General features: G+C 46.2%; 1 protein-coding gene across 1 annotated transcript in view; it reads left to right on the forward strand.

The window, feature by feature from the left end:
- Positions 1–356: 356 nt before the first annotated feature.
- Positions 357–17,085, forward strand: part of EGF (epidermal growth factor) — a 732,085-nt gene continuing 715,356 nt past the window's right edge. Inside the window, exon 1 of the mRNA XM_085635667.1 lies at positions 357–707. Within this exon, the coding sequence (XP_085491793.1) occupies positions 584–707 (124 nt within the window). The 5' untranslated portion in view covers positions 357–583. The remainder of the gene's footprint in view (positions 708–17,085) is intronic.

Consider the following 17,085-nt stretch of genomic DNA (forward strand, 5'->3'; position numbering starts at 1 on the left):
ACCGGGACTCGTAATTCAGTTGACAATAAATCCACAAGAGGTGGGCCAAGCAAGGCCTTTAAATATTGCCCCAGTGCACCCGCGAAATAGCAAAGAGAGAGTTTGGCACAAACTTCAAATTTCATACTTCAACGCTCAGGCCCAGCAGAGGGTGCGCAACTTTGCTTGGCCATTCCTTTGCTGTGTGCTGCGCCACACTGAATGAAGACGTCACTCGGGAGGCCTCTATGTATTGAATGTGTTAGGTTTCACACACGAGTGTCAGGCATTTCGTACTTGGGCTCCAGAAAGCGCAGTCTGGGCTCCCCTGCTGCCGTGCCCGGCGCGTGAAGGACCTGGGACGCGCCACATCCGTGCCTTGTCTTGCCATGAAAGGAAGGGAGAGAGGGGGAGAGACACAGCCGGGGACGCCGTGGAATCCGAACAGAAAGGGGGTGGCAGAGACTGCCCGTGAGAGAGAAAAGGGACCGAGGCAGGCATTGTCAGAAGATGCCATCCCCGGGCACAGCGTCCTAGCAGCTCACAGGCTCCGCTCGCGCGAGCTGTAACCCTGGGGAACTGAGACACTCAAAAACTGACGATCATGTTGCCGTTACTTGCCGTTATTTGGACTACAATTGCTAATTTGGATTTTGTGTGCCTGGCACCGCCACGGCCCTGGCACTGTCTGGGCTTCCCTGCGGGTGATGGAGACGGCCCCTGTAACCGTAAGTTCCACAAAAGCTTTTACTGACGCCTGTAGCTCGCCAGGTTGAGTGGCTGGCTTACCTACCAGCGAAGCTACCTTGAATGACGTTCACACTTGCAGAGGTTCCGAAGAACCTGTTTTTATTACTCTGTTATTTGGATTAGGAAATTAACGTAATTTTCACTTGATGAATGGTAAAGGGCGGCGACACGCCTTACCTTGACTTTGCGGTTTGACATTTCAAAACTTTCATCCTGTAATTGGACGTTGCATTGATCTGCAAAACGGTGAACAAGTCGCCAAATTCACAGGGAGAACTAGCCATGACTGAGTCTGACTTTATGTCTGCTAGACATATTTTCACTTTCTCGTTTTGCATTTTTAGGAAAACTGTAGGGCTATCTATATTCGATGTGGAGATAAATGTTCATTTTATTTTACTCATTCATATTGTGTTGCCGCACTCCCCCTTCTTTATGTTGTGGTGCTTTTTGTCTTTTATTTACCTCCATAGTGGAGTGGTAGAGTCCATGCCCCGGCTCACCTGTGAGGCGTCCTGGGACACACTGGGCCAAGCCACAGACAGATCTTTGGCGCGAGCCAGGCCTTTGGCGCGGTGAACAACCTTTACAACGAAACTATTACAACGCACTACACTTACAACGAAATTTTTACAACGCAACATCCGCTACAACGCATTCCATTACATAGCATGACACTACAACGCATGTTTAAAAACTACCTTTACAACGCATTCCATTACATCGCATACTACCTTTACAACGCATACCATTACAACGCAATCCAACACTTACCCTACTGTTGCACCCCCTGGAGTTAGAATAGTAATTTTTACCCCTATACTATGCGTTGTAATGGTATGCGTTGTAAAGGTAGTATGCGATGTAATGGAATGCGTTGTAAAGGTAGTTTTTAAACATGCGTTGTAGTGTCATGCTATGTAATGGAATGCGTTGTAGTGGATGTTGCGTTGTAAAAAATGCGTTGTAAGTGCATGCGTTGTAAAAGTGTGCGTTGTAACGACATACATCCCTTTGGCGCGAGCCAGGCCTGTGCCTGCCTTGGCTTACCCACCTATGGATATGCACGGCTTTAATGACTATTTGGATGGTGATAATGTGAGATCGGTATTTTTTAAACTAAAAATAAGGAATAGACCCTTCAATTTCGGAGCACTTGTGGGTAATGTTTTTTTTATTTTTTTTATTACGTTTTTGATCGGTTCCCAATACCTTATTTCACTGCCATACTTTGTTCTGGAAATCGATCTTGAAACATTTTGCCATTCACAATAGATGGTGGGGCAAATACTGTTGAGAATTGTTTCTATCACCTCGTGCAAAAAATAAGCATTTAGGTCCTACTGTGTTCTAGAACTATACAATCTTCTTCAGCTCTACAACACTGGGTCCTGTGAGGTGTGTGACCCTGGCCTCACCGCCACCTCTTTGGTGCAGTATACAATAGCTTAAAATAGGATGTTCTGTATTTTCTGAGCAACCGGAATTTCCATTGAGTACACTTTGCTAAAAAACAATGTGCTAGAAAAGTAGACACCCGAACAGGTGTTAATAAATTATAAAATAGACCTAGTGCTGGGAAGCCAAATCACTCTCTCTACAGTGCGTTTAGGGTTTCGAAAACAGATTCCAAAAATTTATTTTTTTAAATTTTTCTCTGTTTTCTCGAGTGTTTTAAAGCATAATATAATTTATTGACACTTGTTCAGATGTGTACTTTTCTAGCACATTGTTTCCTAGCAAAGTGTACTCAATGGAAATTTCGGTTGCTCAGAAAATACAGAAAATCCCATTTTAAGCTATTGTATCCTTGACCACAAACATTTTGTGGGGGGAAAAATCGGCGGCCACTGACGATGTTTAGAAAGCCGTGACTACCCCTAAAGACACTGGGCGAAGACTCCAATGGGAACACATTCATTCTGAGACTTTTAAGGCCGTTATGATTCGGGCTTGTCAGGTAGAATTTAATGTATGTCTGGAGGAGGAAGCCCAGCCCGACTCTATTCTTGAGGCTTTTAATGCAATATGTTTCTTCTTCACAAAGCCGGCGAGGGGTGGCTTGTCCACGTACTGTAGATGGTTCGATAGGAATGGTATTAAGTCGAGAAATGAGCTCCTGAAGAAATTAAAAAACACACCGCAGGACAAGTAAAAGATCAGACGATGTAGGATGTATATAGATCTGTGCTTCGGGATAGAAACCTGCAGCTTAAGAATGATTTACGGGAGTATTTAGTAGGCAAGTAACCTGAAGGACAGTACCACCTTTGGGAGGACTTGAATCACTCCATTTTTACGGATGTCCAGCTTTCCGATCAAGCCAACTCTGTTCCTGCTTAGGCATGGGTGGACCATTTTTCTGCTCTTTATGATTGTGATCCACCTGGGCCTCTGACAGCCCATCGCAGCAGCTGACAGGCGCACAATAAGCTGGGAAGAAATTACTGAAGCCATGCTTTCCCTTCCCACGGGCAAGGCACCTGGGCGAGTGGTGTCCCGGGTGATTTATTGAAGTCCTTAGTGGACCTGGGGGAACCAGTTTGTGCTCCAAGCATATAAGGCCACTTTTATTACCAATGAATGTTAGACAGATTACACCCGCCATTTTATATCTACAACTGGTATCTACACTCAAACTGTGTTTTTGATATCTAGGTTTCTAGCTGGTGTTTTTAGTGGTAATGTTTAGTCACGGAGGAATGCTGTATCATGCACTATTGTACCTTATGAAAGGCTGTTGTGGTAGCATTGTTCTTTGATGGCTTTTATGCACTGATTTTATTAAGTAAGAATTTGTGAGATGAACTAAAGATTTTTTGTATATGTTTACTTACTTGGTTTTCTTATAAAATAAAAAAGTTATTTGCTTACGTACTTACATACCCACCTAATAACTAGGACCAAATTGTGCACACACGGATGACAGCCTTGATCATACACATGATTTGTATAACCAGAAATATTGTGTGGACAGAATATCATGTCAAAAATATCGAAGACCAAAAAATCGAGAAGGTACATGCAAATAGGTACGTATAGATTTACTATTCTTAACTCCACATCTATGTACCTTGACAATATACATATCGTCAAGGTACATAGATGTGGAGTTATATATAGTAAAATATTACTTGCCGATAGAAACTTACCTTCACAATATTTTTGACCTCGATATTCGTGACATGATATTTACTTGCACTATATTTTTGGTTTCGATATTCTGCGTAGACACCCAATTGACTATGTCAATTGGATACAACACTCAGTAACACATCCTTTCTCCACTCTGAAAACCATTCTTTTTCTGTAAATCCTCCCACTAGACCAGCATCTATGGCCACTATCAACCACTCTTCCACTTCAGTAATATCAACAATGGGTGCTTGTCACAGCTACAATGATGATCACTAGAGTTGTCCTACAATTGAAAGGTAGAGATGTCACTTGAACAAACTTCCAAGGCAGGCGCGGCCAAGCCACGGACCAAGATGGCCGCTCTGCTTTGAAGCTCCGTCTGGTTGTCCCAGCAAAATCCGCCTATCCCCGCAAATACAGATCGCCATGGCGCTACGATCCGAGGCGCTAAATCCTCTTCCGATAGTGCAGCAGTGAGGCCGTTTGTGCCTCCGAAATCCACCTGCAACCTGCTGAAAATTGTTCTGGACTCTTGGGGGAGGGGCCTGCTACGGCCTCCAACGCGGCTTGTTAGAGCTCCAGAGCCGCCTATATTCAGATCACCCCCGCGGCTCCCGGTGGAGCCTTCTCCGGACTTCCTGGCCTTGGCCCTGGTGGCGGTGTTTGCGACACTTGCTTGCCCCCCTCTCATGACCCACTACTGCCATCGTAACGCGCCCCCTCTATCAGCTCCCACGGGGGGAAGTGCGCACCATTACCAACGCTCCCATAGGCCCTCAGGGAGACAGGGTCCCTGGGTGAGCCAGGGAGGCAGCCACCCGGCTGCGCACTGAAACTGGGGAGGGGGCGAATTGTTGGGGACGTCGCAACCCTGCTCCGGCTCGCTTTATGTATCACCGGTGGCATAGCAGATCACCAAGGGGCCCCACCCCTGGACTTGCAGCACAGTGAGGAGGCGACACGTCTCCATTTACACGCCGCTGATGCGGAGGAGGACCGGGTAGTTGCTCTCCGCTCCAGAGGGAGAGGTCGCCACCCAGTGTGTCAGGTGGAAACATAAGGATCGCTGGTGCGCCGGTGCCCCTCATCACGCTGCATCAGACAGCTGCATCCGGCCCAACGCGCCGAACTGACTGGGAACCATATTGCTTTTCACCATCTGCTTGAAGTCACTCCCTGCAGAGGGGTTCTCCCCCAATACCTGGCCACTACAAAATCGGATCTACTTCTGGCGCCTATAGCGGTGGGCTGAAGGCACAGTGGGCGCCTGAGAAATCACACAACAGTACACCACTTCCTACACGTCGATGGCCGCGGCACTCAGACGGCATCAACTTGGTGTTACTGCATCTCACCATATTTGCACTTCCGGCTAGCTGTCGTCACTAACGGCTAGTTCCGCACTTGGCCAAGGACATACAGGTATGGGCAAAAAATATCCCAAACAGAGAGTGTTAACGTTCCCCGTCGCCACAGAAAGAGCACAAGACCGCAGCGCCATCATGGCGGAGGGTGGCCAAGACTAGATCACTATGTCTGAAGCCGCCTCCTCGCACCTCGACTTACTAGCTGAACTCAGAGCCGGGTTCAAATCGCTCGATGGCAGGTTCGACACGCTGGATAAACGCCTTGACTCACTGGGGGCCAAAGTAGACGTTCATGACCGAAGATTGGACACTGCGGAAGGGCGAATCTTCGACCTTGAAGACAGGGCTGCTCAGTCAACAAAACGACTGGAGCGCATGGAATTTTTTTTAAAGGACATTGCAATTTAACAATCTCCGCATTCTTGGGGTAGCGCAGTCGACGAACAAGGGAAGAATGGACAAATTTGTGGAATCGTTGCTTGGCGACATTTTTGGACAAGAGGCCTTCACCCCTGGATTTGTTGTGGAGCACGTTCATTGCTCCTTGGGCCCCCGCCTTAATCCTGGCTGTCCGCCTCGGCCTATCATAGCACGCATCATGAACGTTCGCGACAGGGACACAGCGCTTCGGCTGGCCAGAGAGCGTGGTGCACTTACCTGGGCAGGGCTCCACCGTGTCATTATTCCTGGACTTTACAATCATGGTCCAAGAAACTTGTCGAAAGTATACTGGTGTAAAGGCAGCACGGAGGAATTTGGGCCTCCGGTATGGCATGCTGTACACTGCACAACTACGAGTCAACATCAATGGATGGTCCCGCATATTTGACAATCCCACTGAAGCCCAAGCTTTTTGCAAGACCCACAAAAACTCCGACAGCCAGTCGAGGCATGTTGGAGCTATTTCTTCCCCTCCCCACAGCGGATCTGTTGCCAGTGTTGAACTTTTTTCTCATGAATGATCCTTTTGTCTACTCTTCCTTTGTCTTTGACTCTCTTTGCACATGGCGATATTATGTTCAAATTGAGCTAATATAGTAACTTGGACAGTATAAGTAACGTTCTTTGACACCATTCTGGTAATGCTGGGGACCACTGGAGCAATGCATCAACCCCTGGGTGTGTAGCACACTGTTGATCTCACAGATTACAATGCATCATTCTGAAATCTGGTATTTCCACATGGGATGTTCACAGGATGCATTCGGTTATTGGTTATTTGGGTTAGCGCCTTGCGAACTGGGACGCGAGGTTGGGAGGGGGGTGGAGGGTGGGGATGTTTCTTGAACAGTTGAATGTTCTTTGTTTACCAGCTCCATGCATGGAAATCGGTGGTTACTCACTACTCACCACACTTACGACATACTGATCCACGGCACAGAAGACCACTGCCCGTACTCTAGTGGACCATTCAAATCTATCTCTCCTAACCTGGAACGTAAGGGGACTCAACAACCCCAAAAAAGGTAAACACGTACTACATTCTCTGCAACGGCAGAACGTCGACATAGCCTTTCTGCAGGAGACACACTTGCCCAGATCTGACACCACACACTTGGCAGCCAGTTGGGGTGCTCACAGTTTTTTCTCCAATTACAATGAACTGCTGCCACAATGACAGGGAGGGTCGATTCACAATAGTGGTGGGTGAGTTGATGGGCATCACTGTCACTCTGGTATGCATCTACGCCCACAATGCTGACAGCCCTGAATTTTTTCATGAACTGGACGGCACAATTCTACGCTTGGGTACTGGCAGTTTGCTACTGGGGGTGATTTTAACTTGCTCCTTAACCCGCGCTATCGACAGCTCCTGTCGACTCCAAACCCTGAGCGCATCAGGTGCTATTAGACACATGCGAGACATTCCAACTTGCGCATATTTGGAGAGCCCCCAGCCCGACAAACCCAGGATTCACACACTACTCAGCCCAACACAATACCTGGACCAAACTCGATTTCTGGCTACTCAATCCGAACCCAATCACATGGTACAAATCAATTACGATACTCCCCAGAACCTATTCCGATCATGCCCCAGTCTTGCCTAGGCTATGTATTCCCAGACCAGAAGCGCATGAGCGTCAGTGGAGATTCCCTGGCAGGGCGCTAAATGATGACTTGTTTGACTCAGAAATTAGGGAAGCAATTGAGGATTATTTCGAGTTTAATACGGGATCAGTAGACACATGGGCGATGCTTTGGGAGGCCTTTAAGGCCTTCATCAGGGGCATAGCCATATCAAAACACGCTGGGGTACTAAAAGATCTGCGAAAAACTCTAGCTACTGTTGAACGGCAGCTGACAGATTTGGATGCCTCTATGCTTTTCTCACCAGATGCTACTGAGGGAGGAAAACGCTGATTGGCATTGCTGGCAGAATTTCGTGAAGCTGCAGACAGGGAAACCCACTTCCTGAGCAAATATGCAATAGCACAAAAGTACGGCGAGGGCGAGAGGTCGGGCGCACATTAGCACAACTATTGAGACCCCCATAATCCAAATCATGCATCACAGAACTCCGGACTGACTCTGGGCATACCTTAACAGATATCCGGAACGTATTTCTAGCGTATTTTGAAAAATTGTATACCTCCAAACTCGTGCACAACTCCACGGAGCGAGATGATTATTTTGCTGAGATTGCACTGGTATATATGGAAAAATATATGCAGGACTTCCTCGCTGAGCCATTTTCCATGGACGAAATAATCAGTGCAATTGATGCTTTAAACGGCTGTACTACTCCCGGCCTGGATGGTTTCACAGGGACTTTTATAAACGATACAAAGATATATTAGCCCCGAAGCTCGTGGAATTCTATCACAAATCTTTAGAACGGAATCAGTTGCCTCCCACTCTAAGAGAAGCAGTGATCGTTTTATTACCGAAACCCGGCAAAGATCCCTTGCTGTGCGGGTCGTACAGACCTTTGTCATTATTAAATTAGATTAGAAAATACTGGTGAAAACTATCGCTATGCGGCTCGCCTTGCTACTGGACAAAATAATATCCAGAGTCCAGTCGGGGTTTGTACCCCACAGATCTACTTCCTTAAATCTGCGAACTCTCTTTGCAGTCCTGCACCGAATCAACCCAGCGACTCTGGCAGCAGCAGTACTGCTGGACGCGGAGAAAGCTTTCGACTCCCTGGAGTGGCCATTTATATTGACAGTTATGCATAGGTTGGGCATGCCCTTTGGGTTCGTAAATCTCACTGCACTGTTGTACTCAGCCCCCACTGCCAGACTGCGCTTAAATGGCACGCTGTCCCTCTCATTTGCATTATTCCGAGACACCAGACAGGGATGCCCCTGTCACCACTTCTTTTCATATTGGCAATGCACCCACTGGTTCGACATTTCCAGGAACGTCATCTACAGAGGGGGCTCCAATTTAATACTGGGCCCCTACTGGTGTCATTATATGCAGATGATGTTATATTGTATGTCAGGGACCCTCAAAACAATGTAGAACCCCTAATCAGAGAGATCATCAGGTTTGGCAGCTTCTCCGGCCTTTGCATAGATTGGCACAAATCTGTGATGTTTCCCCTCACTACGGGCACTGCCAGATGGGAATGCGAGTATCCACTGACTTGGTGTTTGGACTCCGTAAAGTACCTGCAGATAAATATACACTTAAACACCACCGAAATGATACTGTCGAGCTATGGCACAGCGGAGCACACATTGGAAAAGCAAGTGGACAGGTGGCTACGACTTCCACTTTGAATACGGTACTACCTCTGGGCTACCCATCTGACCCTAAAGACATTCAGACAGTCTCCCCTACCAGCTGGGCCTGGCAGAACCTGGTCAGGATGCTGGGTTCTCCAGTACTATATTCCTCAAGCTTACCTATTCCAAATAAATGCTGGATATCTATTACTGGGGAAAGTATAGTGCAGCGCACTCTCTCTCTCGGCTCGATATGACCACTATTGGGGATTTTCACCTTGAGGGCCAAGTTTTTTCTGTTTCTTACAGAGATAGGTTTAATGAGGCATCATTCATGGACAAATTTGTACTTACTCGCCTTTGCGCAACTCTGAGAGCTAAGATCCCTGGCTTTCCCGTCGGACCTGATCCATTCATCCCACTTTCTACAGTCCTGGATAGTTCCAATGGGGACCATCTGGTTTCCAAATTATATCCGGCATGTGTCGATATAATTCCAATACGCGATGCTTAAATAAGGGCCGCGTGGGAGGCAGATTTAGGACACCCTATTACTGATGACCAATGGGCTGCATGCTGCCTACAAACCAAGGAGGTCTCCTTGAATAGCCGCCATAAGCTAATCCATGTTAAATTTCTGCGCAGAATATATATTACCCCTGAGAGGACACATAAAATAGACCCAGACAGACCCCATTGTTGTTTAAAATGTAAATCCCCACATGCAGATTTTGTACACCTCACCTAGACCTGTTGTAAAATAAACAAGTATTGGACCAAAATCTATTGTACCCTCGGGGAAATGATAGGCTTAGACCTCGAGCCTACTCCAGAGGTTGCATTGCTGGGATACGTGATGAATATCCCATAGCCTGTCCGGAAATTCACTGCTTTGGGGTTGTTGCTGGCCAAAAGAGAGATAGCACTCAAATGGGGGCGAAAGGCTGCTCCGATGTGCAAGGAATGGCTGAGCAGTCTGGCATTTTGCAACATCAACTATGATCTGTATGCCTCCATTCTGCCCAGTACATCTCGTCCTCGGGACATTTGGGGCCCTTTTAAAAAACTACACGGCAGTGACACAACCTCAGCCTACCACACAGCTGGAACGCGGACTTGTGCCTGCGGGCATTAGCTGATCACATAGAAATTGTGCATCAGACACAAAAATGTGATATTTCAATTGAATGTATGTTTTTCTTTTCATAATGCAGTTTGTGATGCACTGTAGCAACGAGACACTTGGGGTTACGAGTGGCGAGGGTGGAGATCATGTAATTGCAACGCTGATTGTCCAGGCTGAATAAATACACACGGAGATAAATGTTGTGAAACGTGCAAATCGCTGTATCATGCACTGTATTGCTACAAATACCACTGTATTGGAGATGGAAACTTTATTGTGATAATTCTGAAACTGGTAAATAAAGTTAAAATAACTAAAAAAACTTCCAAGGCCAAACTTCATATATTTGTTTCATTGATATGAAGATAGAAAAGAATACTCCAAATCTGGATGTTGGAGTTGTCCCTTTTTGCAGGGTAACCCCAAAACTTTTTGCCAAATTTGTTTTTGTTGGCTGTAGAATCCTGTGCACTTTACCACTGCTAACCAGTAAAATAGAATGGGTGTGAGGTCTCCTCAGTGAAACAATTAGGGGCCTATTTACAAGCCCCTATCGTTACAGGAACGTCACTCCCATATCTAATTCCACATTACATTTCAAGTATGCATCAAGTACGTCTCATTTTACAGTGCAACCCTATGGGATCCCAAAGTTCCATTGGCTATACATATCTAACAAACTAACCAATTCCCATTAACTCCCCCCACCCCTTCTTGCAGATACCTACCATAGGCCCATAATGAGCTAGATATTTTTACCCAGTTTAAGTTTGATAGATGTCCCTCCGCCATTGATTGTTTATGTGCAGGAAGGTGTCCCTTCCTGCACATTAACAATCATTTAAAAAATGATGAGTTGCAACTTCTATGTGTGCTGCACAAAGCAGCACATACATAAGTTACAAAATGCCATTTCAGATTGTTTATGTGCATGAAGGGTCACCTTCCTGCACATAAACAATCCTTCCCCTCAACGTAGGTACACTTGCACAAGGGTGCAAGTGTGTCTGCGTTGGCGCTAGGCTGCTACATTTAGCACCAGCACAGGGAGAAATGCAGGGCTGCACCGTATTCTTGTAAATACAGTGCAGCCCTGCATTTCAGAAAAGGCACAGCACGGTGTTAAGCCAATAAGATTTATTTTGTAAATATGCCCCAGAGTTTTCTAAGACATATTTTGGAATTTCCAAAGGTTTGTTCATTTTATTAGCAAAATAAGAACACAGGCTAACACGTGTTTCACAACACACATTGAGCATCAGGGCCATTATTAACTATAACTAATACATTTTTTGAAGAAGCACAGCAAATCTAATGAGTATTAATGTCGTATGTGCAGAGAATTTTATATAAACAATGAATTAGGACCAGTAAAAGAAAAACGCTGACAAAAAGAAAGAATTTTAGAAAAAATGAAAAAAGACAATTCTATTACTCACTTATATGGCAATTATCCAATTATACAAACAAATTGTTATTATATTCAAAGAAAAATTCTTTAACGGAAGAGAGACAACTAAGTGGTGAAAATAAGAAAGGAAAGAACCTTATCCGTGATCAAAAAAGTGGTGTCATAAATCAAAAAGGTGAAGAAATTACTAAAAAGAATCCCATATGATTGAAGACGACAAAGACAGTACCATAGTGAAAAGCCTTAAACCATTTGAAAGAGGAAAGTACATATTGGGTGACGGACTTTAATGTGCACATATTGGTTGAAATTGACCATACCAATGAGGTGTCCGAAGTACGTAAACAGTGGATCGATATTCAAACCTGTATAAGATGACAACATTTCTTGATTTGACAATGAGTCTGAAATACAAAAATAATCCGAAAGAATACATTACATAATTTTATGACTCAAAAACAGAAAAAAACGGTTCTGATGGTTTCCTTTCTCTTGCAAACACTCTGTTATTATTTTTGGTTACTTGTCCTCCTTATTCATGTACTTTTTCGTTTAGTGATACTTGGATCTTAATACCTCTTCCACACTGTCTGACTGGCATATATTCACAAAATTATATACCTTAAAAAGTCTGATTTGTGTATTTGCAACTTTATGAGTCACACTGTGAAATCATATTTAACCATATAATTTTTTGTGTGTACTGTACTGACAAAGGAGCAACATGTTAGATGTATAGTATGTATGTAGATCACTGTTCGTCCTTTTGTATAGTAAGTAAGTAGATCACGGACTCTGAAGCCAAAAGAGGGAACGATCTGGTGCCAATAGTGAAGACGTATATTTTTCAATGTGGTCCTGTTTACGTTGATTGTTCAAGAAGAAAAATAACCATTTAGCATTTCGCAATGGGCAAGTATGACGAGTTTCATATTCTTGAGGAGTATTGGGTGATCATTACTGCTCAATGCTACCGAGTGGTCTATGTGAATGAATATACATGGTCTGCTGTTGTCAAGGATAAAGGGCATTAACCACATCATTAGGAGTGGCTGTCTACATGTTGCCACCGAAGCTTTATTTTATTATCCTAGTAACTATGCCTTAAACCCTCATGTTAACAGTGCGCTGTGATTCAGGTATTAGCCATTATGTTATTTGGGAGGACTGGGGAGAATGTGTTGTGGGTAATGATTCAGAAAGGGATGATGTTTAGTTCCTGAAGGCCATATTGCTGGACAAACAGTGTCATTGATGGTATGGGAGAACATATTTTTGTGGGTGCAAAGACATGAGATGGTTTCTGTCAGGAAAATGGGCCAGTTTGTTGGGAGGGCATTCTTCTAGTGTTAGTGGAAGAAGAGTAAGGTGCTGGTTTTATTGTTTGTAAAGAAGATTTACAGTGTTTGTAAAGAAGATTTACAGATGTGAAGCTGTTGTGTCACATTGTATTTGTTGATTCTACACAAAGTTGTAAAGCTTTTCTGTCTCATTCTGCAATTAATTTGTCATAGTTTGTTAATACTCGATATGTGAAGCATGTGGGAATCAGGGTGGCATTAGTTTACCTTCTAGTTTTGGTATCCTTCCCACCTTAATGAGGATAAATGACTGGGGATCTCAGTGACCTCATACTTATGCATTGTGCATTGGCCTGCATTATCTTCTTAGCTACCTGCATCATCTACTATGCCGTCACAACCGGCACTACAGCCTATATGACTGACAAGCTCACTATCTCCAGTAGCTCTCAGAACACCTGCAGCCAAAACGCCATCAATTTAGAGACGAAGAGGTGCAATACAAGAAAAAAAAGGCAATCATTCATGAAGACTGCCTAGACGCTGCTACAAATGAGGGAACAGCAAGGCACACTTCCTTAAGGAGCATCATAACACAACGCAGTAATAGTCCACTTCGGTCTGAAGAACTCCGCTAATCTAATCCTCCAATCACTTGTTAACTGTATCTTTTCCTTTGACATGTACAGTGCTTCGCTGCGTTTGGGCTACATTTGCATTAAACAAATACCACAAGCATACAATGTTGATATCAATCTGTCACAGGTTAAGCTTGGCAAGATTAAGCCAAAGATATATACAATTCCACTCAAATAAATATCTTGAATGGATAATGGGCATCCAAGTGCAGTAACCAACTGAATGTACTATGATCATAAGAAATACAGTAAAAGGACCGGCAGAGCTGTTCAAAGCTGCCAGCTTACTGAAACGCATAAACTGCACGCGTCTCTCTATCACACTTCTCCGCCCATTACACTGCTAATGACTGTGCTCCATAACACAATAACTGCACCTCAGTGGTCATCACGCATAGCGTTGAAACATTTCCCACATAGCATCAAATCAAAGATGACACACTTCCAACTTCACAGCCTACAAAGTGTGCCATGCTACCCAAGTATTACAACAAACAAATGATGGACGGAATGCTGACAATGCAGACATTCTCCCCCAGTCAAGAGATCTGGGTTAAATCCATCGTTCTTTTGCCCACTACGCCACCCCAGTTCAGACATGGCCATATGCAAATCAGTCTTGACCCTGTGCCTCATGGGAACAGTCCAGCCCGAACTGCCAAGCCATGTCTTCCCTGGACCGGAATCAAGCATCCTAGGACCAGTTTCTGGCTATCAGCCGTCATCAGCCAGGATAGCTTGACTCCAGTGGCGTAGTGAGCACGGGTCCCACGTCTGGGAATACCCATCCCACTTAGGGCGAAAAAGCGTTACAACAAACAAATGATGGACGGAATGCTGACAATGCAGACATTCTCCCCCAGTCAAGAGATCTGGGTTAAATCCATCGTTCTTTTGCCGCCTACGCCACCCCAGTTCAGACATGGCCATATGCAAATCAGTCTTGACCCTGTGCCTCATGGGAACAGTCCAGCCCGAACTGCCAAGCCATGTCTTCCCTGGACCGGAATCAGGCATCCTAGGACCGGTTTCTGGCTATCAGCCGTCATCAGCCAGGATAGCTTGACTCCAGTGGCGTAGTGAGCACGGGTCCCACGTCTGGGAATACCCATCCCACTTAGGGCGAAAAAGCGTTACAACAAACAAATGATGGACGGAATGCTGACAATGCAGACATTCTCCCCCAGTCAAGAGATCTGGGTTAAATCCATCGTTCTTTTGCCCACTACGCCACCCCAGTTCAGACATGGCCATATGCAAATCAGTCTTGACCCTGTACCTCATGGGAACAGTCCAGCCCGAACTGCCAAGCCATGTCTTCCCTGGACCGGAATCAAGCATCCTAGGACCCGTTTCTGGCTAACAGCCGTCATCAGCCAGGATAGATTGACTCCAGTGGCGTAGTGAGCACGGGTCCCACGTCTGGGAATACCCATCCCACTTAGGGCGAAAAAGCGTTACAACAAACAAATGATGGACGGAATGCTGACAATGCAGACATTCTCCCCCAGTCAAGAGATATGGGTTAAATCCATTGTTCTTTTGCCCACTACGCCATCCCAGTTCAGACATGGCCATATGCAAATCAGTCTTGACCCTGTGCCTCATGGGAACAGTCCAGCCCGAACTGCCAAGCCATGTCTTCCCTGGACCGGAATCAAGCATCCTAGGACCGGTTTCTGGCTATCAGCCGTCATCAGCCAGGATAGCTTGACTCCAGTGGCGTAGTGAGCACGGGTCCCACGTCTGGGAATACCCATCCAACTTAGGGCGAAAAAGCGTTACAACAAACAAATGATGGACGGAATGCTGACAATGCAGACATTCTCCCCCAGTCAAGAGATCTGGGTTAAATCCATCGTTCTTTTGCCCACTACGCCACCCCAGTTCAGACATGGCCATATGCAAATCAGTCTTGACCCTGTACCTCATGGGAACAGTCCAGCCCGAACTGTCAAGCCATGTCTTCCCTGGACCGGAATCAAGCATCCTAGGACCGGGTTCTGGCTATCAGCCGTCATCAGCCAGGATAGCTTGACTCCAGTGGCGTAGTGAGCACGGGTCCCACGTCTGGGAATACCCATCCCACTTAGGGCGAAAAAGCGTTACAACAAACAAATGACGGACGGAATGCTGACAATGCAGACATTCTCCCCCAGTCAAGAGATCTGGGTTAAATCCATCGTTCTTTTGCCCACTACGCCACCCCAGTTCAGACATGGCCATATGCAAATCAGTCTTGACCCTGTGCCTCATGGAAACAGTCCAGCCCGAACTGCCAAGCCATGTCTTCCCTGGACCGGAACCAAGCATCCTAGGACCGGTTTCTGGCTATCAGCCGTCATCAGCCAGGATAGCTTGACTCCAGTGGCACAGGGTCAAGACTGGTTTGCATATGGCCATGTCTGAACTGGGGTGGCGTAGTGGGCAAAAGAACGATGGATTTAACCCAGATCTCGTGACTGGGGGAGAATGTCTGCATTGTCAGCATTCCGTCCATCATTTGTTTGTTGTAACGCTTTTCGCCCTAAGTGGGATGGGTATTCCCAGACGTGGGACCCGTGCTCACTACGCCACTGGAGTCAAGCTATCCTGGCTGATGACGGCTGATAGCCAGAAACCGGTCCTAGGATGCTTGATTCCGGTCCAGGGAAGACATGGCTTGGCAGTTCGGGCTGGACTGTTCCCATGAGGCACAGGGTCAAGATTGATTTGCATATGGCCATGTCTGAACTGGGGTGGCGTAGTGGGCAAAAGAACAATGGATTTAACCCAGATCCCTTGACTGGGGGAGAATGTCTGCATTGTCAGCATTCCGTCCATCGTTTGGTTGTTGTAACGCTTTTCGCCCTAAGTGGGATGGGTATTCCCAGACATGGGACCCGTGCTCCCTACGCCACTGGAGTCAAGCTATCCTGGCTGATGACGGCTGATAGCCAGAAACCAGTCCTAGGATGCTTGATTCCGGTCCAGGGAAGACATGGCTTGGCAGTTCGCGCTGGACTGTTCCCATGAGGCACAGGGTCAAGACTGATTTGCATATGGCCATGTCTGAACTGGGGTGGCGTAGTGGGCAAAAGAACGATGGATTTAACCCAGATCTCTTGACTGGGGGAGAATGTCTGCATTGTCAGCATTCCGTCCATCATTTGTTTGTTGTAACGCTTTTCGCCCTAAGTGGGATGGGTATTTCCAGACGTGGGACCCGTGCTCTCTACGCCACTGGAGTCAAGGTATCCTGGCTGATGACGGCTGATAGCCAGAAACCGATCCTAGGATGCTTGATTCCGGTCCAGGGAAGACATGGCTTGGCAGTTCGGGCTGGACTGTTCCCATGAGGCACAGGGTCAAGACAGATTTGCATATGGCCATGTCTGAACTGGGGTGGCATAGTGGGCAAAAGAACGATGGATTTAACCCAGATCTCTTGACTGGGGGAGAATGTCTGCATTGTCAGCATTCCGTCCATCATTTGTTTGTTGTAACGCTTTTCGCCCTAAGTGGGATGGGTATTCCCAGACGTGGGACCCGTGCTCACTACGCCACTGGAGTCAAGCTATCCTGGCTTATGACGGCTGATAGCCAGAAACCGGTCCTAGGATGCTTGATTCCGGTCCAGGGAAGACATGGCTTGGCAGTTCGGGCTGGACTGTTCCCATGAGGCACAGGGTCAAGACGGATGTGCATATGGCCAT

This window comes from Triturus cristatus, chromosome 2_1 (assembly GCF_964204655.1).
Source record: "Triturus cristatus chromosome 2_1, aTriCri1.1, whole genome shotgun sequence".
NCBI classification, from domain to species: domain Eukaryota; kingdom Metazoa; phylum Chordata; class Amphibia; order Caudata; family Salamandridae; genus Triturus; species Triturus cristatus.